We start from the raw sequence: 26,699 nt of genomic DNA on the forward strand, positions 1-26,699 counted from the left end.
TTCGCCGCGAATAAAAACGAATACATACTTACTATCATGTAGAAAATAAGCAGTAGATGTTTCATACAGCTATTTCAATAAGAAGCTGCATCTAACGTCACTCTCTATGTTGGTATCTCTTGGTGGATGCAGTATTCTTACAGATTTGTCTCTTGACACAGTCCACACTATGGCAATATGAATGCTGAGTAAAGGGTAGAGAGTGTTGTCAACGCACCACGCTTAAAAGTCGCTAAAAAAACCCCAGCTCAAATGTCGCTAGAATGTCACTGAAATCTACGGCATATACAAACATAATAATCGTAAATACAATAACATTACTATTATAAACACAATAAATTAAATTTCTGCAAAGAGGGGACATCTTCGCAATCACGAGTTCATAACAGATAAATTACATACCGGTACCTCTGGCAGTTCGTGAGCAATACGGTACTTTCACTGCAATTCATACGGCGAGGTATTGGTTCAACTCTTACACACTGCAGTTTATTTCTTAATTTTAATTTTTACTTTTCCGAGGTCACTAAACAGTCCCTCAATTTTAATATTTGCGTGTGGAAGATATAGAAAGGGGAGAGTAAAACCAGCTAGTTTTTGAGACGGACAATCATTACATACACAAATTTTCCGTACTGGAACCGATTAGTTTCAAGCGGTGGGTTGCATTTGCGCTAAACCTCATGAATTTACTACCATTCTTCCCGTTTTCAAAATCCCAAATTAGTACTGCTCTTCACCAGAAAAAATGGCAATTCAGTACTGCAAATAAAATACGTGCAGCGGTTTAAAACTGTCAACGTAGCACATGTTCTCCGCATTGCAACTGATAAGCAACTGTTAGGTTAGGTATCCAACGGAACCTTTGACCTCAGCTCCATAACTGTGCAGTCAGGATAGACGAGAGTAATGCAATGCTGCTAAACTGTGCATTACAGTTAGAAACTAAAGGCTGGGGAAATGACATTTTATCCTGAAAATGTATCCTTTGTGAACTCCCAACATACGACGGGGGTTAAATATATAATGCAACACATTTTAATTCTCGGCCAAGTAAAAAAAATGGTATTGGTGGCAGCGCTATAACTAGCCTTCAAAACGGCATCTGTACGTACCAAACAGAGAGCAGTTATCGAGTTTGTTTTGGCGGATAACCAGGACATCACAGACATCACTAATAAGCGCTAGCACAATGTCTACGGAGACCTGGCAGAGGACAAAAGCACAGTGAGCCTTCTCTACGACAACGCAACTCTGCGCACCCTACAGGAGCTCACAAAACTTCAATGGACTCTGCTTCCTCATCCACCCTGCAGCCCGAATCTCGCGCCTTCTGACTTCCATCTGTTTGGCCCAATGAAGGATGCACTACTGAATGATGGGGAAGTTATCGATGCAGCATGACATCGACCAGTCGAGTGGTACCATGGAGGCATACATGCCCTCACATTATGGTGTAAGCATTGGATGAAGATTATGTTAAAATTGTAGCAAAAGGATTGGGGAATAATACGGTGTATTTTGGTCCTCAATAAAAACCAACCTGCTTCCAGAAGAAAAAAGTGTTGCATTTGAACTCCCCACCTTTTTCCGGCCAGGCTGAGTCTCTCAGACGGTTTAGGCGCTGGTCTTCCGACCCCAACTTCGCAGGTTCGATCCTGGCTCAGTCCAGTGGTATTTGAAGGTGCTCAAATACACCAGCCTCGTGTCGGTAGATTTACGGGCACGTAAAAGAACTCCTGCGGGACAAAATACTGGCATCTCGGCGTCTCCGAAAACCGCCAAAAGCAGTTAGTGGTACGTAAAAACAATAATATCATCCTGTTCGGGTGGCGATGAATGCGAGATCGACGGGAATTCGAAGCACACTACGGCGAAGTTGCGACTACCCACGTAACGTTATTGGTCTCCATGCTTATAAAATCAAGTCTTATAACTCCAAGCCCGTAAGAAGTGGTCTGGATGTGCTACTGTTTGCGTGCAATCGAATGATAATGGGTTCGAGCCCCACTAACAGCAGCTCCGAAGATGGTTATCCGTGGTTTATCATTTTCACACCAGGCTGTACCGTAATTGATCCCTATCCTATCTTCGGTAAAAATCTGTTGTCGTTAAAACATTAGCGTGATGCTTGTAAACACGGCTCCGGGAAGTCTACAGTTAATACTGCCATAAGTGATTTCTATTTTAAAGTCTTCAGTTGATTTCTCATTTATCCAAGATTGTATTATAAGTATCGTAGTGCCATTGGCTATTTTTAATATTGAATGGGAGTTCTTCCTCACGCCCATTACCATCGTAGAGTAAAAATCCTTGAAAGAGTTTTCTGTTGTTTTCAACACTGAGGAAATACAGGGTCTCTCCTATAAACCCAGACTGAGCGCACGGTATTTGTACTGCAGACTCAGACCAACTTACGTGACATGCGGCCGCGTGTATACAATCTTATATGAAATCTTACCCTATGAAAGATAATAGAGGGACTTCCTAAACACCATTAGGATTTTCTACACACCAATAGCGAGAGTTATGACTGTTCACACGACCATTAAGATGAAACCAGGCCTCATCCGAAAAGAACACGGGCTGTGGGTCGAATAAACGATAATTCAAAGGTTCAAGATACCCCTCACAGTATCTCACTCTTGTGGTTGGATCAGTAGGTTTTAAACAGTGGGCCTATGTAAACCTGTACGATTTGGTGTAGCTCTGTGTACAGAAGAAACCGAAACCCCTCCTTGTGCTAATTTTGTAAGTGATTTATTCGGTGACCGTTCAAGATTCGCACCAATGCCATCTATCTTTTCCTCTGTTAACTCTGTTCATGTGCGCGCATGTTTTTTATTCAGCACTGAGCCAGCAGTTTCAAATGTATTTACAATTACGGGAATCTGTGCTCATGAAAGAAACTGCTGAACAAATGCATCGCGTACCCGTCAAGCCGACTCGCACTTTAAATAACTTTTAGGCTACATACGAAAATACGGTGTTGCGATGGTAACGGTCTCACCATGTTAACGGCTGAGATACAAACTGGCTACTGATGTTAAGTCGTTTCTTGAAAGGCCAAGAACCATAAGCGCGCCTCTCGTACATCAGCTTAGGTATCCGAGAGTAGAAACTCCGCTGGACGTTCTGGATTTATAAGAGAGACCCTGCATTGTAGTTCTTGTCACAAGACTACGCAGCACGCTGTAGTTATCAACCCATTATTTGACTTAATTATTCATGCATCTTTACAAATACCTCAACTACACAGCTCTTCAGGTTCAAAATGTGTACCATCAAGTGCCATAACCTTTATGAAGCATATTGAACAAAGATCGCTGAAAGATGTAATATCGCTTAATTCGGGAATATTTGTAGCTGGGTGAAAACCGATTCTTTCAACATGCCTCACATGTACTATCTGCGTCTGACGGAAAGAGTCGCAGATACTACATTAGTCGTGATAGCGCGAGCTCTCAGAATCAGATGCATGCTCATTATGCAGCAATTACTGAGAAACTAAAGCACAGTTACACTACCACTCTGAAACTTCACAACAGCACTTCAGTTCGCAAGAATCACTGCGGACGGAACCGATGTTTACTGTCAGGTTTTGAGACTAGAGATTGGCGCATGCGCAGCAGCTAGAATTATTCCCCGGTATCCACGCCACACCCCGTCAGACGAGCATGGTAGGTATCTGGAGCCATGGCATCCAGGAAGTAGGAAGGTTACGAGAATGGGAGTTCCACGAGAAATAAGGAGATCTCCAAAGTGTCGTTGCAGAAGGGTACGTGTCTCCCTCGCGGTGTGAGCTGTAGCTCCATCTTGTAACATCAACTGCCGTCAGGAGGTACATTTCTGTGGTGACAAAAACGGCGGTGTTGTCCCAGTAGACTAAACTGTTTTTGGATTCTGTGCAGCATCCTCGACGAAACAACGGCCTGTATGCATTCTTTCAGCACTGTCTAAAGCTCTAGAAAAATCTATATATAGCCAACTTGTACAATACCTGGAAAAATATTCTCTGCGTGACCCCTTCCAATCCGGTTTCAAGAAAGGACATAGCACAGGGGACGGCACTACTAAGAATTACAGACGACGTTAGACGACCTATAGATGAGCGGAAAGCGACTACACTTATTTTTCTTGACTTCAGTAGTGCGTTTGACACAGTAAATATCGACATATTATTAGCGAAACTACAAAGATTTAATCTGAGTCCCTCTGCTATTCAGCTCTTTGCTTCATACCTCACCAATCGGCGACAACGTGTTGTCATAAACGGAATGACCACGGACTGGAAGACGAAGCAAACAGGTGTCCCACAGGGATCTGTGCTTGGACCTCTTCTGTTTACTCTGTATGTCAATGATATATCTTCTCAGTTCAGTAACTGTAAGTATCATTTATATGCGGATGATCTACAAATATATTATCACTGTAAAGCTGTTGATATTGAGTTTGGAATTCATCAGATGACTTCTATTTTAAATCTGATTAGCTCCTATTCTAATAATAACTGTTTATTAATTAATCCTAAAAAGACACAAGCTATTATAATAGGGCAACAAAGGCAGTTAAATATCCTTAATAAGAAATTACTGCCTTCACTTTTGCTATGTGGTGTAGCTATACCATTTCAGATGTCGATAAAAAAATCTTGGGATTATCATAAGTGATACACAAGATTGATCATAAGTGATGCACAAGATTGGAGTAAGCACATAACAAGCATCTGTAGGAAAATTCACTCGTCACTTCACCCTCTCAGAACTCGCCAATCACTTCTTCCACTAAGCATGAAAATTAAACTTATCCAGACCCTCATATTTCCCATACTTAATTATTGTGATATTGTAAGGATAGATACCACCATGGAACAAACATTAAAATTACAGAGGGCAATGAACTCATGCATTAGATTTATATTTTCAATTAAATTTTCAACTCATATCTCCCCCTATTATGAAATTCTCTCCTGGTTAAAAATCGATAAACTACGACATTTTCACATTGCAACTCTCGTTTTTCGTCTGTTGAATGAATCTAAACCCCAGTATTTATCCTCTAAGTTTAATTTACTCTCCTCCTCTCATGAACATAACACACGATCGACTACTACACTCTCAATTCCTGTCCATCGCTCATCATCATTTAACCGCTCCTTTCAAGTGTCTGGTGCAAGGCTATGGAATTCCCTTCCAGTCAGTGTTAGAAATTGCACTTCTTCAGCTTCTTTCAAGCGGTCTTCCCGAGATTACCTATTAAATGTATAACCAGCTTGTGTGAATGGCAGTATGAATGGAAGAATGAATGAGGCTAGGATTTATATTTTGTTATATTATTTGATTATTCTGTTTTTATGAACTTTATTATAGATATGTGGTTAAGTGTAAGAGAGGGCCGTGAGCCTTAACTTCGCCACAAATGAAGGCATGAAATAAATAATAAATAAATAAAGTAAGCTTCAGGTATGAACAAGAAAGAAAAAGACGGCAGGCAGATATCAACGAAAAGCTCCGGAAACAAGATATCAGAACGGATGAAACAAATTTGGGCAGAGAAGAAGAAGGAACATATCGACAGTGCGCGAGCAATACCTCGTATCCCACAATGCTCTTCCTAACCATTATTTTCCTTACGACTGGCCATGCCTCCCAGCCACACAATGCTCGTTGCGTTCATTTTCCTATGCTCATATATAAAGGAACCCGGATTACTGTACCGTACTGTAGGAATGTAATTTTCCATGATAATGCGTTAAAGCTTCATTTTCCTTTACGAGTTAGCACAGGAAAATGAACACAATAGACGTTCTGATGAGTTGCATACGAGGTATTGCTAGCGCACCGTCGATATAAGAACTGAACCGTTGATTTAACGTGCTCTATAAAAGTGCTATTCGATTAAATAAATAAATAAATAAATAAATAAATAAATAAATAAATAAATAAATAAATAAATAAATACTTGGTTGTTAGGGAAACGTATCAGTGACGTTTGATACTCGAGTGGTATGGTCACTGTAGACTCACGAAGACTGATGCGGTTCGCATCTCAACCAATACATTTGTGATTTTTGAAATTTAAGGAGAGTTATGTCCCTGTAGTTCGTATTCCACGTAGAACTGTAGGCTGCTTAGCTCTAATTGCGACATCAAAACGAATGTAAAACTATAACAGTGGCGATGGCATAAGGCAGGTATTTCAAACTGAACCACGGACTGTTCTGCCCTGGCTGGTTTGATATAGTCAACTCTCCTGCAACTCTACACAACACACTGTAAGGAGGAACAAGAAGGTAGCCTGTTGAGATGACCAATATGCAAAGAACAAAATGGGTAAAATCACACTACATGCAAGGGAAATAATAGTTTCATGATTTTATTTATGTACTCACTTTTATAAGGCAACGTAACATCTTGTTTACTTGTGATTTCTGAAAGCCATACAAAAGCAAAACCAGTCAGCTCCGTACAGACGATGAAGGCCCCTGGAGGGGTGGAAAGTATAGGCTTCCACTATCCGTAACCTCGGCAATTGGTGGGGTAGAGTGGTTAGCTTTACGCCCGGCTGCCATTGCCTCCAGGAATTAACTCGGTACTCGTTTTTGGTGTAGGCTGAGTGAACCTCGGGGCATATGCATCTCCGGAAGTTTAACTGCACTTACAATAATTAGGATAAACATTGTTTAATACGAACTGACTGCCGTGCTTGCAACACACTCGTAGACATGCATAAGCATTTACTGGCAGGCAGTTGCCCAGTTCTAGTTCAAAGTCAACGAAATCAGCGCCTAAAGGCGCATTTCTTGAAGAGTGGCAGATTAGTTTTCATACGCTCCCAAAGGTGACAATAGCTGTTACCTTTTATGTTCAAAAGTGCCAGTGGATTTCCACTGCTCCACTAACCATGGCAAATCAACTATAGCAAGCCAAAATACAGAACCCGTTCAACCGATGAACGTCAGTTGGCGCAGCTGAGAATAGCTTTAACTGAATAAACCCAAATGTTTGTGAAATAATTGTAAATGTAAAATAAATTTACTAGAAGTAAAATATAATACAGAGTGACCCAAAAGTGCGTTAACATTTGACGAGATAATACTTCACGAAATACTGGAGGTGGAGAGGTAATAAATTGGCAAAAATGCTTGACATGACATGGAGTTTTATTGACACCAAAATAAAGCGCATAAAATGACCCAACAGATGGCGATGGACAGCAACACGTCAGTGATGCCGCATGAGACCCCTGTACAGTATAAAAGGAGCTGTCGTGAGAGAGGACGTCAGATGCGCCTGCAATCGCGGCATGTCATACTTGGCCTCAATCTGTGTGAATATTGGTTGTGTGGTTACCTGAAGTCGCAAGTCTACCGCGATCATCCGACCTCGCTAGGGATGCTAAAAGAGAACATCCGAAGGCAATTTCTCACCGTAACTACGATATACTGTACGGTTCTGTTCACAACATTGTCCCTCGACTGGAGGTACTGTTGATGAGTGACGGCCGACATTTTGGGCATGTGTTATAAAGAACATCGTCTTTGCTAAACGTCGATTGTTATGCTAATTACTGCTTATGTATCGTATGAATCGCCATCTGTTCGTCATCTTCTGCACTTTATTTTGGTGTCAATGAAGCCCCATATCATGCCAATCATGTGTGTCAATGATTACCTCTCTACCTGCAATATTTTATGAAGTATTGACAGACGTTTGGGTCACTCTGTATATTATTTGTTTACTGTAGTCTAAAGTACATATAAACCGTAATCAGTATGCGTCTAAGAATCAGTAACCGTCACTACGTGATGTTTGTCCGTACATGCCATAAGAGATCCTCAACTACAAGCTCGATGAAAATACAGTACTAAACCTACGCCCGGGTCAGCACCACTCGTAGAAGTTTACCGCGAAACATGGGCACAAACAGAATGCATTTTCAGCTAATGCGATTGCGAGAAGAATATTTAGAGGAAAAACATGTCACACTTTATTCATTTACTTTCCGAAACAAGAGTAGCATTTTTATTAATAACTGCATACATTTTTCAATTCGAAGCTTGAAAGCTAAATCCGCACGTAACACACACTCTCCGTCTCTCTCTTTCTCTTTTTTTATTATTCGCAAGCGCAATGGCTCTCTTTTGTTTTGATTAATGAACCCGGCTTTTACAGCGGCAGCATGGAAAACGGGGTAAACTAGAGCTGTGGGAACGCGCGCACGCTCGAACTCTCTCTCTCTCTCTCTCTCTCTCTCTCTCTCTCTCTCTCTCTCTCTCTCTCTCTCTCTCTCTCTCTCTCTCTCTCTCTCTCTCTCTCACAAACATACACACACACACACACACGCGCGCGCGCGCGCGAGTTTTCTTTGCTTACACAGCATTTTTTTTTGTTTTTTGTTACAGCAATCGGAATAATACTATCGACCCATATTACAACATGAAGACCCCAGCTCGTATCTGTCAATATGTAGTAATCTCTAGAACACATTTTGGTATAGTTTTTACAGTTTAATAGAATATGCATCGAGGAAAGTTTAGGAGTGTGTGAAATTAATGAGACAAAAGGAAATTGAGCAATGGCGATTTTAGTGAAGGAAGTCAAACAAAAAACTGCCATGCGGCGCTTCGTTGTTTTACGCTACCTAAATCGCCACGGAAGAATTATTGAGCATAAACATCCCTACAAGAAAGTCATTGACGGTATATGGGCTATCTACTGTATCAGCAGAAGGTAGTTTTTAGGTTATACCAGAAACTTTGTTTTGAGATTAATTACGATATCCTTATCAAAATACATTTTATTCGCCTCAATGTTTATCGTATATACAGTTTAGGCGGGAATGCTTTAAAATGTGGAATTGGAAGAAAGCCAACACCGGCTGCTACAGAGGGAGATGAATGTGGTTTTTGTGTTACAAACTATTCTGGCATTCGCCTGATACTGAAAAGAAAATCCACGGGGAATTAATTTTAGTAAAGACATTATTGGGGGAATTTGGATTTTAACGGCTGTGTCAAATTTGCGACACCGTCGAATGAGAAATTGACGTCCGAATCACATAGATCATGTGAGTTACCTCAGCATTGAACTCTAGTGGTTTATCTAGCAATAATCGTGAGTAAATGTAGAAAACTACAATGACTGTCACCGGTTGGATATTACTCCACCCACTCTCCCCCACCTAACGACTTCGAAAATTCCTCGTAGTGTTGTTACACATACACACGAATGACCTGATACGACTTATCAAAGCCCCACCCCAGCAGGATGTAAATAAGTACAACTGATATGGGCAATTATATCCTATCGACCTCTTGAATTTCTAGCTGATGCTGGCATTGATTCCATTTGTCCCAGTCTCCTCACTTTCAAACTTCCTATCCGACCTCTCTTGATGACAAGTTATTTAAAGGGGCGGAACATCTAGCCATCGGGCCGCGATGGTATCAGATGAAATGCAATGAAATTATAGGTTAAAATTTAATATTTGCCTACTGACTATGATTTTTAGAAAGTTATAATGATGAGAACAATGCTTATGATTTTAAAATAATCACTGGATCTCATTTGCAATGCCTTACTTTCCTGAAATATGACTTATGAAAACAGATTAAAAAAAAAAAAACTGAATTTAAGGCAATTGTATTTTACTCAACTTAAAAGCTCAAAACTTGTTAAAACATACAAAATAATAGATAAGAACATAGAAAAAATAATAAAAGCGAAGTTTATAAAAAAAAAGTTAAAAACAAATGTAACTCCATTAAGAAAGATAAAAACAGACCACTTTCCATTCATAAAATGGATGACGAGGTCTACTGACTGCTCGTTATCTCATAAAACGAGGGAGTTTTAACCAACGAAGCAGACCGGCCAGCCGACCTCTCATAGTCTTATCTTGTTCTCTTCAAACCCCGACGGTAACAGGTTTACAAGGTACTTCTCTTTGTTTTGCAGATACTCTCATTCTTCGAAACGAGCGATTGCTTCCATTTTTGCTCTGACAGGACGGTTGCTTAATTGTACTTACTCCTAAAACAAAAAATCACCATCATGCAAATTTTACGTGCCACCGCAAAGGCTGGAGTATTTGAACACCTTCAAATACCATTAGACTGAGCCTGGATCGAATGCGCCAACTTGGATTCTACCGCCTGTCATTTCTTCTTATTCTGGTGGCTTCTCACAGAAAACTAGCGACCATCATGAAGCAATCAGTCCTATTTAGCCCTTTCTGTACCAGGATTTGATTACTAATAAAATGCACTAATGTACGCGGGAGTGTTACAATATGCACAGCGGTGGTCAACGGCGCACGGACCTCGTTGCAATCTCCTGAAAAGAAAAATGGATATTACGGCCTCTTATAACACTTTCAAGAAAGAAGTGAGCGTCTCACCGCCTATAGCCTATAGTTATGTTCATTTTTATGCGGGCTTCTACATCCTGCAAGTTAGTTCGTTCGATACCCACAGCGTGTGTCCTGCATGGTTGCGAAGACTTTATCAACAATGAAGCCATGAAGAAAGTTTCTGATGACTGAACACTGTTTACGTCGATATGAGAGGTTGGAACCTCCTGTGTGTGGGGGCGGTAGGAAAACATCCACTCTATCCCTTGCCTGTTGTAAGAGCCGACTAAAATTGGCCCCAGCGGCTCTGAACTTTGGAGCGTGGGTTGGCGACTATGGGGCGCTGAGTCCTGGCATTCATCGACTTGTGCCAGGCTCCTCACTTTCAACTATCCTGTCCGACCTCCCTTGATCAACTCTTTGCCTTTTCTGACCCTGGCGGTATTAGGTTCCCGAGGCCCAGAGAGTCACGCCCTTCGTGGCCCTTGTCCTTCTTTGGCCGATACCTTCATTTTTCGAAGTGTCGGATTCCTTCCATTTTTCCTCCGATTAGTGTTATGTAGAGAATGGTTGCCTAGTTATACTTCCTCTTAAAATAATAATCACCACCACCAAAGAATTTGTAACAGAGCCAACAGGATCCGAGTTGTACCGATGTCCACTGAACATTAATTCTCTTCAGTTAATGACAGAAAAAGGAAAAATATTACAAAAAATAAATCAGGTCTAAAAAACGGGAGATCAGTCTCAGCGATCATCAGGAGAGTTGTACTTGGGCATACATTAAAGACAGAAAATCGCCCAATCAAAGTGAAAGGTACCTTACGTGTGTCAAATAAATATAATCATCACCTCAGAAAAAAAAGTTCAATAGTTCCATTTTATAATTAATAATAATAATAATAATAATAATAATAATAATAATAATAATAATAATAATAATAATTAGTAAAACATTCAAAATCAATAAATTAGCGGTTTCCCCTACATTGAAACTTCTATTTTACATCACGTTCTGGTGAACCATGAACGTCATGAAAACTGTGGTGCTCTAGTTAACAGTTAAAAAAGAACATGTTTGAGAAAAAGAGAACGTATGGTAAGTCATATTACAGGGCCGGGACTAGACGACGAGTAGTCTCTCAGTCGGTGGAAATACATTCTTAAAATTGAGCGAGCTGGCCGTGCGGTTAGGGTCGCGCAGCCGTGAGCTTGCTTCCGGGAGAGAGTGGGTTCAAATCCCACCGTCGACAGACCTGAAGATGGATTTCCGTGGTTTTCCATTTTCACACCAGGCAAATGCTAAGACTGTACCTTGAATAAGACAACAGCCGCTACCTTCCCACTCCTAGCCCTTTCCTATCCTTCTGTCGCCGAAGACCTTCCATATGTTATTGCGACGTCAAACAAGTAGCAAAAAGAAACATAGTCGGAACGGTTATTTTAATCTGAATTAAACTGGGCAGGATATCAGAGAACACTATTATTCTGGCTTCCAAAGTGCTTTTCCTGACCCCTGATGTGGCATTAAAAAATAAACTGCCATCAAAAGCGAAGCATAATAGGGTACTCACGAGGAGTGACGTGTAATTGGCGGGAAAAAGACATGCACTTCTTTTTTGAGACAAGAAACGTGGCAACCCGGAGCCAGCCGGGCTGGATGGGCGTTCGACCGCTACTATAACCGCAGCGATGCGCTGTTGCCACATGCCTGCACAAGGTCAAGTTAAGTTCAGCCCCTTCCTCATTCCCAACAATGAGGAGGAAGAAGTGTGGGAATCCTACGAAACTATCAAGTGAAGTGTAGGCGCCACTCAGATGCGAACCCAGTCCCCACACAGCGAGAGAGAGAAAGAGGACTTTTTTCCCCTTTCTGAAACGCCCATCTGCCCTAGTGGCCCTATCTGGCATATCCATCGCCCCTGACGGCAGAATTTATATCAGGCAAACGCAACATGACACGGACCGAGTCGGCCATGGGCTCTCCCTCCGAAATGAGCTTTTGATTACCGTACACACTCGCACACAATCTCCAGAGAGCAGTCCACAAAACATAACATGCAATATGACAGCCGTACAAATACCAGCCGAGCTCAGAGAGAAAAACGAAGTTGAGCTCTCCGAAGCTCGAGAACAAATGATCGAATATTTTACAGCTGGAGTACGTCGGTTACTAACTTTAATATCATATTACTGAATTTCTGTCTGTGGCCACAATGCGCTCTTATATTCTTAAATTAACTGCACTGTTCGCTCTCTGGATCAGTGGTCGAGTGATGGCCTCTGAATCCCAAATCACGGGTTCGAACCAGCCCGAGGTCAACGACACTCCATCTCGTATAATGTTGGAATGTAAAGAACTTCGGCGGCACATTCGACGAAATGAATTATAACTCAGCCACAGATCACCCATCGCCCAACAGACAGACCTAATATTGGCGGAGATATTGGGAGATCACCCATCGCCCAACAGACAGACCTAATATTGGCGGAGATATTGGGAAGTTTGTGAAAGATGGCATTCCTTGTACAGTATTTTTTTTAAAATACGCTTTACGTCGCACCGACACGGATGGGCCTTATGGCTACGATGGGATAGAAAAGGTCTGGGCAGTGGCCTTTTAATTAAGATACAGCCCCAACATTTGCCTGTTGTGAAAACGGGAAACCATGAAAAATCATCTTCAGGGCTGCCGACAGTGGGGTTCGAACCCACTACCTCCCGGATGCAAGCTCACAGCTGCGCGCCGCTAACCGCACGGCCAACTCGCCCGGTCCTCGTAGAGTAAAAAGGCATAAAACAAGAAGGATCAGAAATTATGCGTAGAGCTTCATCCATCGAGTTCATTCCTAAGTCAGCCTTCATCTCATCCTTCCGAGTACCCTCCCGACATTTTTCCCACCTGTTTGTACCAGCAATCATTCTCGCTACTTTCATGTATGTTACTTCTAACTTACTACACCTTGGTTCAATCTCACATACGATACTACCCATCCTGGGAGAACACACAACCTAAATACTTAATATTATCTAACTGATCCAGCTTTGCATCATTAACCTGACATTCAATTCTGTTGAATTTCTTCTATACTGACATCAATTTAGTCTTCGAAAGGTTAATTTTCATACCATACTCATTGCACCTATCTTCAAGTTCCAAGATATTAGTTAGACTGTAGGCTTTCGGCACAATTTGCAAACCAGACAAAACATCCTAGGTAGACCCATGTTCGTAGTACTACGAACTGAAGTTCTATGTGCTCATTGATGTACACAAAGACATTTTCTCGTAATGAATACTCTCTGATCCCGATGCTAATGTATTATTCACTCAAGGACACAACCGAGACGGAACTTGGATTCACTAATTACTGTGTTGACACACATCCTGACGATCATGTCTACTTCAATTAAAGGAGGGCCCGGCTCCTTGGCCAGCATAACGGACTTCGCTTCAGACGGCTCCAGGCTAGATTCCCGGCCAGGATACAGTTCCCTCCTGGCTTCCCTTCCTAACCTCAATACCGTACTGCCAAATAACCGAACATATCTGGACCTCGGAGGTAAACTATCGGTAATAAAAGGCAACTTTGAGATTTTTCATCACATATGACTTGTTTTGGTCGTGTTTTCTTATGTGCACACCACTGCTTTGTTTTGCAGGAATGAAGATAAGCTATGTGAGTGGTAGCGGTGATTATTGTTTTAAGAGGAAGTGCAACTAGACAACCCTATCGTATGAACAAGTAAGTGGTAGGTGATCATTAGACACACTACTACCAAAATGTTTTCACTCCTCCCCTGAACGGGGCAGGCGGGCCTCTCAGGCCAGGAGATTTGTTACGGTGAAGGAAATGCTCGGAGAAGGTGAGAGGGTTGGCGGCCGTGGCATTCGCCTTAGTGCAGGAGAATGGAAAACCCGCAAATGCATATTTTGTTTGCCGATATGCAGACCTCCAAAACAGACAAGGATATGCGCTTCAAAGTGAAACGGGACGAAATGTTAAATGTAATAGTGGATATATGAGCATATACTTGAGATTAGTGCATACATTTCAAATTACGGATTTATTGTGCGTGTTTTCGACTTTTTTGCGGATATTTCAACATGTTTTACAAGCAGTCTTTAGGAAAATGTAAAGCAATTAATGCCGCGAACTCTTGCGTAATGAACATGACAAGTATGGTGGGATTTCAAGGAAAAATCAAGACAAGAACACAGCGATTGCTTCCGTATTCAATCACTGTCCTGTCACATCCGTGGATGTAGAGAGATCATTCTGCGCACTGAAGCTAATTTTAACACAGAAAGGCCAGAAAACTTGGGAGAAAAATGTTGTAGTGTATTGCGATGCAAATTAATGGACCAGAAAAGAAGGGTGTGCAGTGTAAAATGAAAGACGAATGTGTATTTAAGTGTGTTTCTTCACGATTGCGTCCTTTTTTACACGGTTTTCTTACAGACTTATGATTTATCATGTGTAGTGATTAATACACTGCGTCTAATCTGGTGAAGGTTTGCATATGTTTTAATAGTAAACATGACAGATTGATACTATGCACGGAATCTTTGTACTAGCGAAACAGCCGCAATTGTAAGTAGGGTGTGATTTTTGTTTTTCATTCAACTGTTTATTCATTATCATGATTTCATGTCTAGTGATCATACAAACAGTTCAGCCTTATGCTGTGCGCCGCACTCCTTATCTTATTGGCTCTTAGTGACAGTTTACCACGGACAGAATTGTCTATTCGATCTGCCTTAAAGATACTTAAAAGTGATATCAGAAAATATCCTCGACGAAATACATGGAGTATATACACCAGAAAGAAAGGTACAATGGAAGTGAATATTACAAGAAGAGAAAAGTTCAAATGCCTGGGAAAAGGGATACAACAGAATGTACTAGATAAAGAGCCAGAACACTACAGCATAGTACTAAGACCAGAGGGACTGTACGGCGGAGGAAAATGGAAAGGAAAATTTAGGATCATAGAAAACTAATGGAAGAAAAGAAGAAAAAATGAGATCCTCTACAAGTACAGCGAGAAAGATCACGGATACAATGCGGAAATGAAGGATGAAATTCTATGGTCATCTAGCAAGAACTGACAAATACTGATTCACCAAACGCATCACTGAATACATCGTAAAGGCAATCACGAAGTGGGTGAAAGACATCAAGAACGACGCAGAAGATAATTTCAATGATTTTACATCCCATTAACTACTTCTAAGGTTTCCGGAGACACCAAGGTGCCGGAATTTAGCCCCGCAGGAGTTCCTATACGTGCCAGTAAATCTACCGACACAAGCCCAAAGTATTTGAGCACCTTCAAATACCACCGGACTGAGCTAGGATCGAACCTGTCAAGTTGGGGTCGGAAGCGTCTCAACCGTCTGAGAGGACGCAGAAGAGAGCAGAGTTGATCCACAACAGAAAAAGAGTTGCAGGAATAGAATCAGCAAATCCCAAAATTTCAAGCAGCTTGAAAGCAGGCCCAAATCGGCAGAATCCGACGAGCAGAGAAAGATAAGAAGCGAAACAATGAATTAGTTCTGGGAGGTTAACAAAAAGTTTTACGCAGCCCGCAGTTTGGCAATATCGCAAGCAAATAAAAACATCTCTGGAATAATTGAGCACCAATGACCTGAACTACGAATGTAGTAACGTACTCTCATCTAGAACGAGTATCCTACATTTCATTCTGCGCCAGCTGTTACCACAATTTCAAAAATTTACTACTATGACAGCGAGTTTCTATTTTCAGTGCAGCCCTTTGATCGTTCATTCTGTGGCGTGACCATCGCGACCCGTCATTAGGGGAGGCATCCGTAACAACCGTGCGATACTGGTCAAGTGGAGTAAGGCACGTTATTATTCTTAAATTCGTTCATGACGTCTTTCACCTAACTGATTATTACCTCTGACATTCTACAGTTAATCACAACGAGAACGCAAAGCTCAAGTTTTATTCGTAATTAATTTCGATCACAAAAAAAAGAACGAAATCTCAAACTCTTAATCTAAACTTGCTAATTGCTGTCAATGTCATTATTGTGGTTCTAAGGCCACTATTTTACGGTTTTCGGGTAAGTCGACGTGCCAGAATTGTGTCCCATAAGAGTTCTTTTACGTACCAATGAATTTATATCTGAGCACCTTCAAATACCACAATACCACCCGAAACAAATTTGCCAATATCTGCCAAATTGTAGGATCGTACACAATGATGTTATAGAAAAGATCCGCCATAATTGCTCGTTGTAGTTGGGGCGATTCTGTTCAAACGTATGTGGTTATGGATACGACTGATCTCATTGGGACTAAACATATGTTCTGTGCTTTCTTTTCAAAAACAAAAAAGCTCGCCCATTCGGACGATATAAATATGGTAGTCGATGGAACATATTAACTAATCGTATCAGAGCAACAACAGGAGAAATTGAGATTGGATTGAATTCCAAACCTCTCCGCCGTGTTCAAATGGAGCGATGGCATATGAAGCTGCTGATTGTGATTCGTCCGTCGAATGGAGATGTTAAGCCTTGAGCAGACCCCTTGGTGTTACTGGACAGAAGAAGGCTGGCGGCACCCGGTTTCACCCTCTCCATGCATCATCATTATCCCACATTCAGACGCGCAGATCACCCATGGGAGTCAGATAGAAAGATCTGCACCAGGCAAGCCCAACATGTCCTCACACACCTGTGGCACTAAACGCCATACCGTAAGCTAAATATTAATAAACAAATATAATTTAGTGCTAACAATTTATTATGCTACTCCTTAAAATATTTCGAAAATGATTAAATAGACCATTGAGTTCATGACCCCAATGAGAATAGGTGCCAACCTTGATAAAATTTTCGAGTCCTCCCCTACTCGATGTCACCCCCTTTGCCCTTCCAACAGCTATCCATTCCTAAGTGTATCACATTTCACAATAAAATTTTCGCATTTTGCCATACATTCTTTGTAGCTTCTTTCGCACCCAGCAGCTGATTTTCAGTGCAGATTGATTGAAGCATCCTTCTCCCTGTGATGCCATTTTCGTCTTCTGAACCATACGCGACTCCAGTGTAGATGTGCTTAATGAAGGCCTGAAACCTGTGACTTTTTCCCATCGACACTGAAAACTCTTTTTGTGGACAGTTACTGTCAGGTGCGCTTAATACTGCACATTGCTTAAGGTTTTATAGTGGAGAAGAGCAGAGTAGATCCACAATGAAATTTACAGCACTCACGGGTAGCAGAAGGAAGTGACGATCGAGTAAAAATAGTGGCCAACTCGCAAGAACGAGGAGGGTTGAGCAGTAATGTTCCAAAGGATGAAACAATTTTCTTCTTCCCTTCTTTTTGTAGAAAATTATATTTTTCGTGGTAATATCCCTTTCGAGTAATAATTTCCCCTTTGCCAGCAATGTTGTAATCGTGACGTTAAATCCGTACAATCTGTACAATCCCGTACAAGACTATCAATCAGGAACTTAACCAACTCTTTATCGCCACAGCATTATCGTTTCCGTGTAATCACTTTCACTTCATCGCACCCCTGTGCACTTGTATTTATATAAACTCACCAGAACAGCGCATAGGAACATCTACAACAATACATTTGACCACAGACCGCACAATCAACAGCATGTGACTGAAGCCGACGTATTGGGAGACTGCAGACCAAAGAGTATATATTTCCGTGTTGAACGTTTTGTTCTCTGCATAGGTTATAAATAACTATGCATTTGATATGTGTTATATTTTTGTCACCACTGCTTATTTAATTTAGTAGCTACTCGGTAAACAGTCAAACTGAATATAACTCGACTCCAGATTCTCTTCCTATAAATTCTGGAGTTCTTGTTATGTTAGTACAGACGAGGCGTTCAATGGTAATATTCCTTGTCGCAGTAAACAGCCATACTGGGCTGGGGAGTGGCTCCTGAATACGAACTGAAGGCGCCCACTTCTAGCCTAACCTGACCTGGCCTAACCTATTCCTCACACACAAACACCCTCTCGCATCCAATATTTTCCATGCCTGCCCTCTAATCCTGTCTTTGCCTCGTCTCATCTCGCCAGCCTGGTGGTGCTTACACAGTGCGACGCGGCTCCACGTGGTGCATAGTGAGGAGCTCTCACCCCTCAGGGGAATTCCCGAGACGTGTTCGTCATGTCGACGACATTCGTTTTCTTTCATTTCTTCTTCTTCTTTTTTGCCTCCGAACTTACACTCCCAGAACTGGAACTGTTTTCAAAACGATTTATCTTCAGAGGGCAACAACACAACTTAACCATGCACTCTGAAAGACCTGAATATTCTTTTAACGATCCTTGTTAAATACTGTGAGTAATAACAGCCAGTCCCACGGTTTAGGGGCAGCGAGTCAGGCTCGCACCCAGAAGCCCCGGCTTCGACGCCCGGCCAGGTCAGTGATTTCTGATTATTATTATTATGATGATGATGATGATGATGATTGTTTAAAGGGACCCAACAGCTAGGTCATCGGTCCCTAATAATACGAGGTGCAACGAAATGAAACGATAATTCAAACTTAAAAATGTAACAACTGACTACAATCTAAAACGAATGATGAACAATGACCATGAACCCAAAACAATTCGCAATGCCTTATTTTCTGAAATTATGCTTGTTGTCGAAAGGGGTCCAAAATCCAAGTCACCGGCCCCTAATGGTACTGATCACTGGTGAAGTAGACCCGTGGTGTTCCTCATATAATAGCACTAATCACAGGTAACGTAGACTCCTGGTATTTGTCACAATGATTCTACTCGCAGGCACCACCTAGACCCGCGGTGCTCCTCACATAATGGTACTACTCACAGGCGCCGCCCAGGTCCGTGGAGTTCCCCACATAATGGTACTAATGTCAGTAATTTTTACCTCGATCTGACGGATGGTTCGAGGTCCACTCAGCGTTTGTGAGAACAACTGAGGAGCTATCTGATGAGATGGCGGCTCTCAGGTCTAGAAAGACAGAGTATTCGTCGCGTTGACCACGCGTCACCTAGTAATCTCGTCTCGCCAGCCTTGTGGTGCTTATACACTGCGACGCGGCTTCACGTGGTGCATAATGAGGAGTCACAGTGCGAAGATCTAAACTCGTGATGTGAATGTGAAGGTGCACCATCTTGTTGAAAAATCACTTCACTTTTCATGTCTCCTTGCAACTTTGGGATATGATAGTTTTGCAACACATCAAGATAATTCATAGCAGTTCCACTACTGTCCATTAAAAATGGACCATACAGTTTGGTAGAACTTAGTGCAAAAAAAAAAAAATTAAAAAAAATCGACTCTGGCGAAACTCTTACATGTTCGACAGCGTGACTGCCAAGTTCACCCGATCTGACACCCTTGGATTTCTGTGCGTGGGGTTACGTTAAATAAAAAGTGTTTCTTCCATCTCTTCCTGCAAGGCTTAATGTACTACGACTTCAAATAAGAGAAGAAATAGCAACCACTGTCCGTGGTATATGATATATGATTCGTAAAATTTGGGACGAAATGAGTTCGTGTTACAAAAGGAAGCCATATTGAGGATTTGTAATATATGTACACGAAAGTTGTGCTGAATGCTTTGCTTTGTTATTCAATTCAATCCGATTAATACTTTCCTCACAATTGAAGTTCCTTTTAGTATAACTAAATACTCTGGTCACAATCCTTCACCAAACATAAAACTTAAACGACTGAAACGCTGAGTATTCCATTGTGATACCAAACTCGTAATCAAGTTTGTATGGAAGGAAGCCATACATTTCAGTGTTGCCTAAGCTTAAATGTACACTTAAAAGCTTGCCAGTCTGCCAAACACACAATTGAATATAAATATCACACTATAACATACCTGTAAAAAAAAAAAATCATTATTCACACATAATTAAGTTATAACACAGAGAAGCAAATTACACCACCACACCAGTCAATCAATATTGTTAAATACATATTACCGCGTAGATCTTTAAAGTGCTTGTAACATAAATAACATAGAATTGGACGTTAAAACAAACCCATAAAAATACTATGGAGGCGACATTCGATCCGTGAATTACGAGCTTGTGAACCTGAGAGTTTACTCGTTTCGGGAATGTGTCGTGTGCTGGTCTTGAGAAGGCCAGTACTCTCGAAATATTCACATTCATTTTCTCAGAAATGGGTAGGCGTTGCGCCTTGTAATTTGAACCAATGAATGTTCTCGCCACATCTTACACGTTTATTGAAAATCATCAATTCGGCAGGTGAAACGTCAGCAAGGTCAGACAGTGGACCATTTGCCGTCTGAGCCCCACGCTTGCGTTTTGATCGTAACTCAATCTAGTAGAACTTGAACCAGCCTCATGTTGGTAGATTTACCGCCACTAAAAGGAACTAATGCGGGGCAAAATACCAGTACTTTGAAGACTCCAAAAACACAAAACGAAAACCATTATAACGACCTTTTGTTCTGCTTTTATTAGGCACTCTCAACATACGTCGTGGTTTTCTCTATGGCAGCCATTCGATCACGATACAGCGAGTGAAGGACTTACAATGCTATCTTAGCATTTATAATATTTGTACAGCTTAAGAATATCACAACTACTCCTTAAAATTCTGCAAATACACGTGATTTAAGTTATTACTTTAATGACAATTCATTTTTAGAAAAAATCTAGTTTTATTTAGGCTTTGGAAAATGTAATATGAAAAAAAATTGACAAATATGAGCTCTGGCTATACAGGATGATACCATCCAATAATAATAATAATAATAATAATAATAATAATAATAATAATAATAATAATAATAATAGACTGTAATAAAGGTAATCAGGACATTTAAAACGATCATAGGAACCAATACTGTAACTCTCAATATTTGAAGAGTTGAAGGAAGTTTTGCATTCGTACAAAAATTCGACATCTGGTTGTTGACGGATCTTTATGTCCATGACCCTTTAACACCGAAAATGTGTGTCTCGCATCATACAAATGATTTCAGACGACTTTCTGGCTCCTTTCGAGGCACGTGAGCAGTAGATCTCGTCAGCAACATTACACTACTTGCCCTATTTGAATCCGTGTAAAAACTACCAGTGTGGGGGTTGGTTTCTATTATCATTTTTAAATGTCCTGAGGGCCTTTAACGCAGACTGCCGTTATTAGACGCCATTCTTCGTACAACCTGTAAAACATTCAGCTTCAATCAAAAAGGAATATGCAAAACGCGAATAAGATATGCACATCATATCACAGCTACACCAATTCACTACAAAAAATGTTTCTTTTTACGGGGACAAACGCATCAAGGTTTGTAAACAAATCCAGAGCCATTCCGACTTCCAATGAAAAAAGGAATGCTTGGAAGTAGATATACGATACGCGTGTTTTTGTTTGTTAGGTCTCCGTATGAAAGATATGTGGATACGATTCTCAAAGTACACCATTTCAACAGCAAAGGTGTAACAATTAAGCATATCAGACAAAAGGTTAGTGTTATCGTGTTTGGAGGTGCCCATGGCCACACAATGAATGAAATTGCCCAAATTGTCGGTGTATCATCAACGCAGACTGGCCGAAGTCTCTACCGCGAATGCGGCCATGAAACACGGCGTAAGGACTATGGCTGTAAAATGATCCTAGCCAACAGGGACTGGAGGAAAGTGTCAAACCTTGTCAACGAAACTCAGTTTCAAACCCGACAGAAATCCCTGCTGTCAGTGGAAGAAGGTCAATCCAAACCAGTTTCTGAGCAAACAATGCGAATGGTAAGAGCCCAGTGCTCACAGCGGCACAACGTTGACCGTCTTCGATAAGCCAAGCAACATCGACCGTGGACTGGAGACATGCAGTGTGACACGCCAGTTTTCAAACTGCACAAGGCGTCGAGTCCACCGACGGCTCAATGAGGTGTTAACTCGCAGTGTGGAGGGTATAGTTTAGGCCGGAGGTGCTTCTGTGATGTTTTGGGGGTATTTGTTATATGACTTGTGCCTACTCATTCAAGTCAGCGTGAACATGAACCAGAATGTGCATTCAGCATTCTCAGTGATCAAGTGTTATCCTCCGAGCAACGTCCTCATGATGAGTATGCTGTAGACACTCCCATTTTTCAAGATGATAACAGCTATATTCACAGGGTTGCACGCGTACGTGACTGGTTTGACGAACACAACGTCATCTGGTGACACCTCCAATGGCCCACCAAATCCACCGATCTAATCCTCTAGCAAATGTGTCGGACTATTTGCAACACGGGTTAAACTTAAGACATCAGCATCCCAGCGATTTGGTGGCTCGACGAGACATCACCGAGTAGCTACAAATGGATACCTGTAAAAACAAGTGGACTCCCTCGCTGAATCCAGGCTCTTATCGAAGCTGCTGGGGGTATTAGAACGATGACTCAAGGGGGTGACTAATACTATGTGCGTAGAGCTTAAGCTACTTTCGGATATGAACAGCAATTACAGTCAGCATCACGTGTCAAAACTTTTACCTTTAGGTGTAGGAATAATGAGTATACTTACCCCCGTGTCCGGCGCGTGGGCGTTGGGCGTCGACGGCTGCTGTGGCCGAGATGGGAAGGGTGACTGAAACAAGAAGAAAGTGTCACTGAAAGAACTATGCAGTTACTAATCATACACACTTAACTTAGATACAAACGTTTGGCACACGATTAAGATGCCCAAAGCAGTGCCGTGAACGGCGATTCACTTTAAAAACACATATTAAAATTACAACACAGAGAGCCAGAAGTGCGGAAACAGCCTCAGCGCTTCCTGCATTTCGGGGTGCTAAGGAAAGAAGTCAATCATGAGATATATGCAAATCTACTCCAAAAATAGGGTGAAGTAGACTTTTCAGAATGAGATTCTAGAGCAGGTCAGCGGATACAATGTTCGATCAGGGGATATGGAGGACCTTTTTGAAATCTCACATTAGTCAAGTCACAATTAATTCCAATAAGGCTACAAGGTAAACAAAAATAGAATGTATGATCATATTCACGATGACCTGAATGAGTAGAGGAGAATACAGTATGACGCACACCAATGTTGTCGAGCATTCGCGAGGTTAATCGAATGAATAACTATTAACAAATTCTCGCGAATGGACTTCAAACACCAGTTACAAGCCAAGTGTTCTGACACATTACTCACAAAGCCAGGTTGGTAATGTATGGTGCAAATGATCGAGTTGCCATCAAATCCTCCTTTAATTTAGTTTTAAAATAGTTTTACCCCCGATTTTTAACTGTGTGAATTTTTCACGTATACGTTTATTGAAAACTAACAAGTTCACTATTTCTACCGCAGTACACGATTTTCCTGGCGCTTCCCGCTGCTACACTGGTTTGAACACAAGGCACGGCCTTGAGGTCGCCAATCGCAGCTGCGGATCCTGCGCGCTGTCGACACGTTTCCACTTTCTTACCTCACTATGTTGCGTGCCGTGTGCTGTGTCAACGTGTAATGAAACGTGGAATTTTATGGACTTAAGGTTGCATAGAATCGAGTGTGTAGTTGTGAGTAGCCTAGCTATAAACAGTGTTTTACATGGAGTTTCTTTTCGTACTGATTATTTTATGTGTAGAGAGCGACGCAATTTTTGCTGGAATAGGTCGGGAGGAAACCTTATGTTCTGGTGCGGGGGTAAGTATCGGTTTTTCGAAGCGAAGTGTTTTGGATATTCTGAAAAAGAAGTTATCAGATGAACGTGGTTTCCTAATTAAAACCCCACCAAGTAAAAAGAGAAATAAGTCTGTTAAGAAAACAAATGTTGACACCTTCGACAGGGGATTAATTCCCAGGAGAATTCTGGGAATGAAGAACCTTGTCGTCACGCCTTCGAAGTGAAAGAATTCTACTGGAAAAGTCGTGCATTAATGGAAGATATCACCACAGAATATCATTCACTTCAGACTCATGTGTATGTGATGAAGACGAAGGAATTAGGATACCGGAATAAAAACCTTTAATGCTTTGTAAACTTTAGCTGACCTGTGATGTATGCTCACACCTTGCATTGTCGAAATAGTATCGGTTCATTAAAATATTGGTATATCATTTTTATACACTAACTTATACTGAAATTGCATTTCATTATGTTCTTTATTTCTACCGCTCGTTTTTAAATGCTGTGGATTTTAGAGATGCCGGAGTGTCGTAATTTTGCTCTGGAGGGGTTCTTTAACGTGTTGCTAATCGTGCTCTTATTCTGCAGCGCTCGCTTGTTGTCCCTCTAACAGTCGGCAAGGATGGCAACGCAGAACGCTGATCGCTTAAATTTAATCGCGGCAACGGCATATACAATAGCATTTAATGCAATATTGACAAATGTTACTAGACTACGTTCAGAAATAGCGTACAGGAAGAAAAAGTGAAAGCTATGAAAGAAGATATTGTAAGGAGATACAGAGAAGCGAAAAGGAAAAGGAGAAAAATTAAGAAGAAAAGTTTGATGGCGACTAAGTCGTGCACCATTCATTACGAAGCCAGCACACTGACCACTGCGCTACAACACAATGACCTACGAATTAGTATATTTCCTAGCATCTTAATTACTGAGATATATATATTTAAAACGACACACATATAATGTCAGCATTTTATTCCTTTTACTTGCTACATCACTTCCATCAGACTTCCAATGAATCACTTGTCAATGACTGACAAGCAGATTCCAGCAGCGTATCGACATCGCAGTGTAAGGTCTGCAAAGCCTGGAATGCACCTTCCCTTTCTCCATGAGACCAAACCTCGTCCTCTACCATGTTAAGGGGAAAAGGGGGGACTTATTTTGTGAAAGTCTTATTCCTTTCCTCTGTTTACTCTCGAAATCGATCGCTATTTTTCACCAACATTACCATCTACAAACATTTTACTGCTGCTATACCAGCTAGAAGAGGCTATGCACTTTTTTTTTAACAGAAAGGGGAAGGAAAAACAAAAAACTGAAATCTTGGTGAGCAAATGTTGACATTCAATGGTACTACCCAGAACTCTTCATTCTGTGAGTTTCCCCAAGAGACACTTTCATTTGGCTAACTGGCTCCCCCACACAGCACTGTTCACTTCTTCACAATTTGCCACCAACGACATCATTATTCACCGGCTTGATCGTGTGTGGAGGAGGGTTTAATGAGTACAAGAACAGCAAACCCCCTGTGGTATACCCTGCGTGTCAAAGAGACCCCCCAGCGACATGGCCACCACAGGGCTACTGGCTGGAGCTTAGCATTATTTGTGAAAAACCATGAAATTACAGACCTGATGAGCCTTAGCCTACCAAGCTACCACTGCGGACTACGGAGCGACGCGTGGTTAGCGAGACGAATCGTATTCTTGGTTTTCTACATCAGGGCTGCTATCTCACCCGTCAGACCTGAACTGGTCCTTCACAGACTAAGTGGACTTCGAACCAGCCTTAAGATCCAAGAAAAGTCGAACTCCGGATTTCTCGACAAGAGGAAGACAAACACGGAGTGAGCTGAAGGGCTTAATTCCCCAGGGGCTTTCGTTTCTGTCATAACTTCTGAACAATGTAGTATATCTTAATGATTGTTTTTCCATATATTTTTAGGGGTAATGTCTACAAAACCGACCAGAATCGTCTGCCTGTTCGCTAACAAAATATTGACCAAAATATAACTTAACTACCACACAATTTCTCATTTTGAAAATATATTTCTGGAAGAGATCAGTTTTGTATCTATGACTTTAAAGAGCATAATTAAAATATAAACATGCAAATGAATGAAACGAATATCGATACATAAACAGGCGCCATTTTTAATAATTAGAGAGTTCGATACAAAGTAGGGACTGAGATTAAAAAATAGAAATATATTGAAATTGACCGTTTTAATGATGTTGTTTAAAGGGTCCTAACACGTAGATCATCGGTCGAACGATTTTTTAAGGTCGTAAGTACCATAAAAGCAAAAGCAAAGCAAAGTCATCTCCGTACAGGCCATGAAGGCCCTTGGAGGGGTGGAAGGTAAAGGCTTCCACTATTCGTAACCTGGGCACTTAATGGGGTAGAGTGGTTAGCTCTAAGCCCGGCCGCCTTTGCCCCCAGGAATTAACCTGGTACTCATTTCTGGTGTAGGCTGAGTGAACCTCATGGCCATATGCGCCTCCGGAAGTGGAAATCTCCTTTTTAAAATTTTACGGCTTCCTGACGGGGATTCAAACCCACGTCCTTCCGGGCGAACCGAGTACGCCTTTACCGCCTCGGCCAGGCAGTGTAAGTACCATACACTCCTTAAATAACTTCATACCAGACAAAATTCTGGCATTCCAGCATCAATTAATATACTGTACCCACAGCGCTT

General features: G+C 41.4%; 1 protein-coding gene across 7 annotated transcripts in view; it reads right to left on the reverse strand.

The window, feature by feature from the left end:
• Positions 1 to 26,699, reverse strand: part of LOC136884883 (trithorax group protein osa) — a 744,453-nt gene that overhangs the window by 348,665 nt on the left and 369,089 nt on the right. For all 7 annotated transcript variants that reach the window (XM_067157182.2, XM_067157180.2, XM_067157183.2 and 4 more), the window contains exon 4: positions 22,891 to 22,953. In XM_067157182.2, the coding sequence (XP_067013283.2) occupies positions 22,891 to 22,953 (63 nt within the window). The remainder of the gene's footprint in view (positions 1 to 22,890; positions 22,954 to 26,699) is intronic.

The sequence above is a fragment of the Anabrus simplex genome, chromosome 13 (assembly GCF_040414725.1).
Source record: "Anabrus simplex isolate iqAnaSimp1 chromosome 13, ASM4041472v1, whole genome shotgun sequence".
NCBI lineage: Eukaryota > Metazoa > Arthropoda > Insecta > Orthoptera > Tettigoniidae > Anabrus > Anabrus simplex.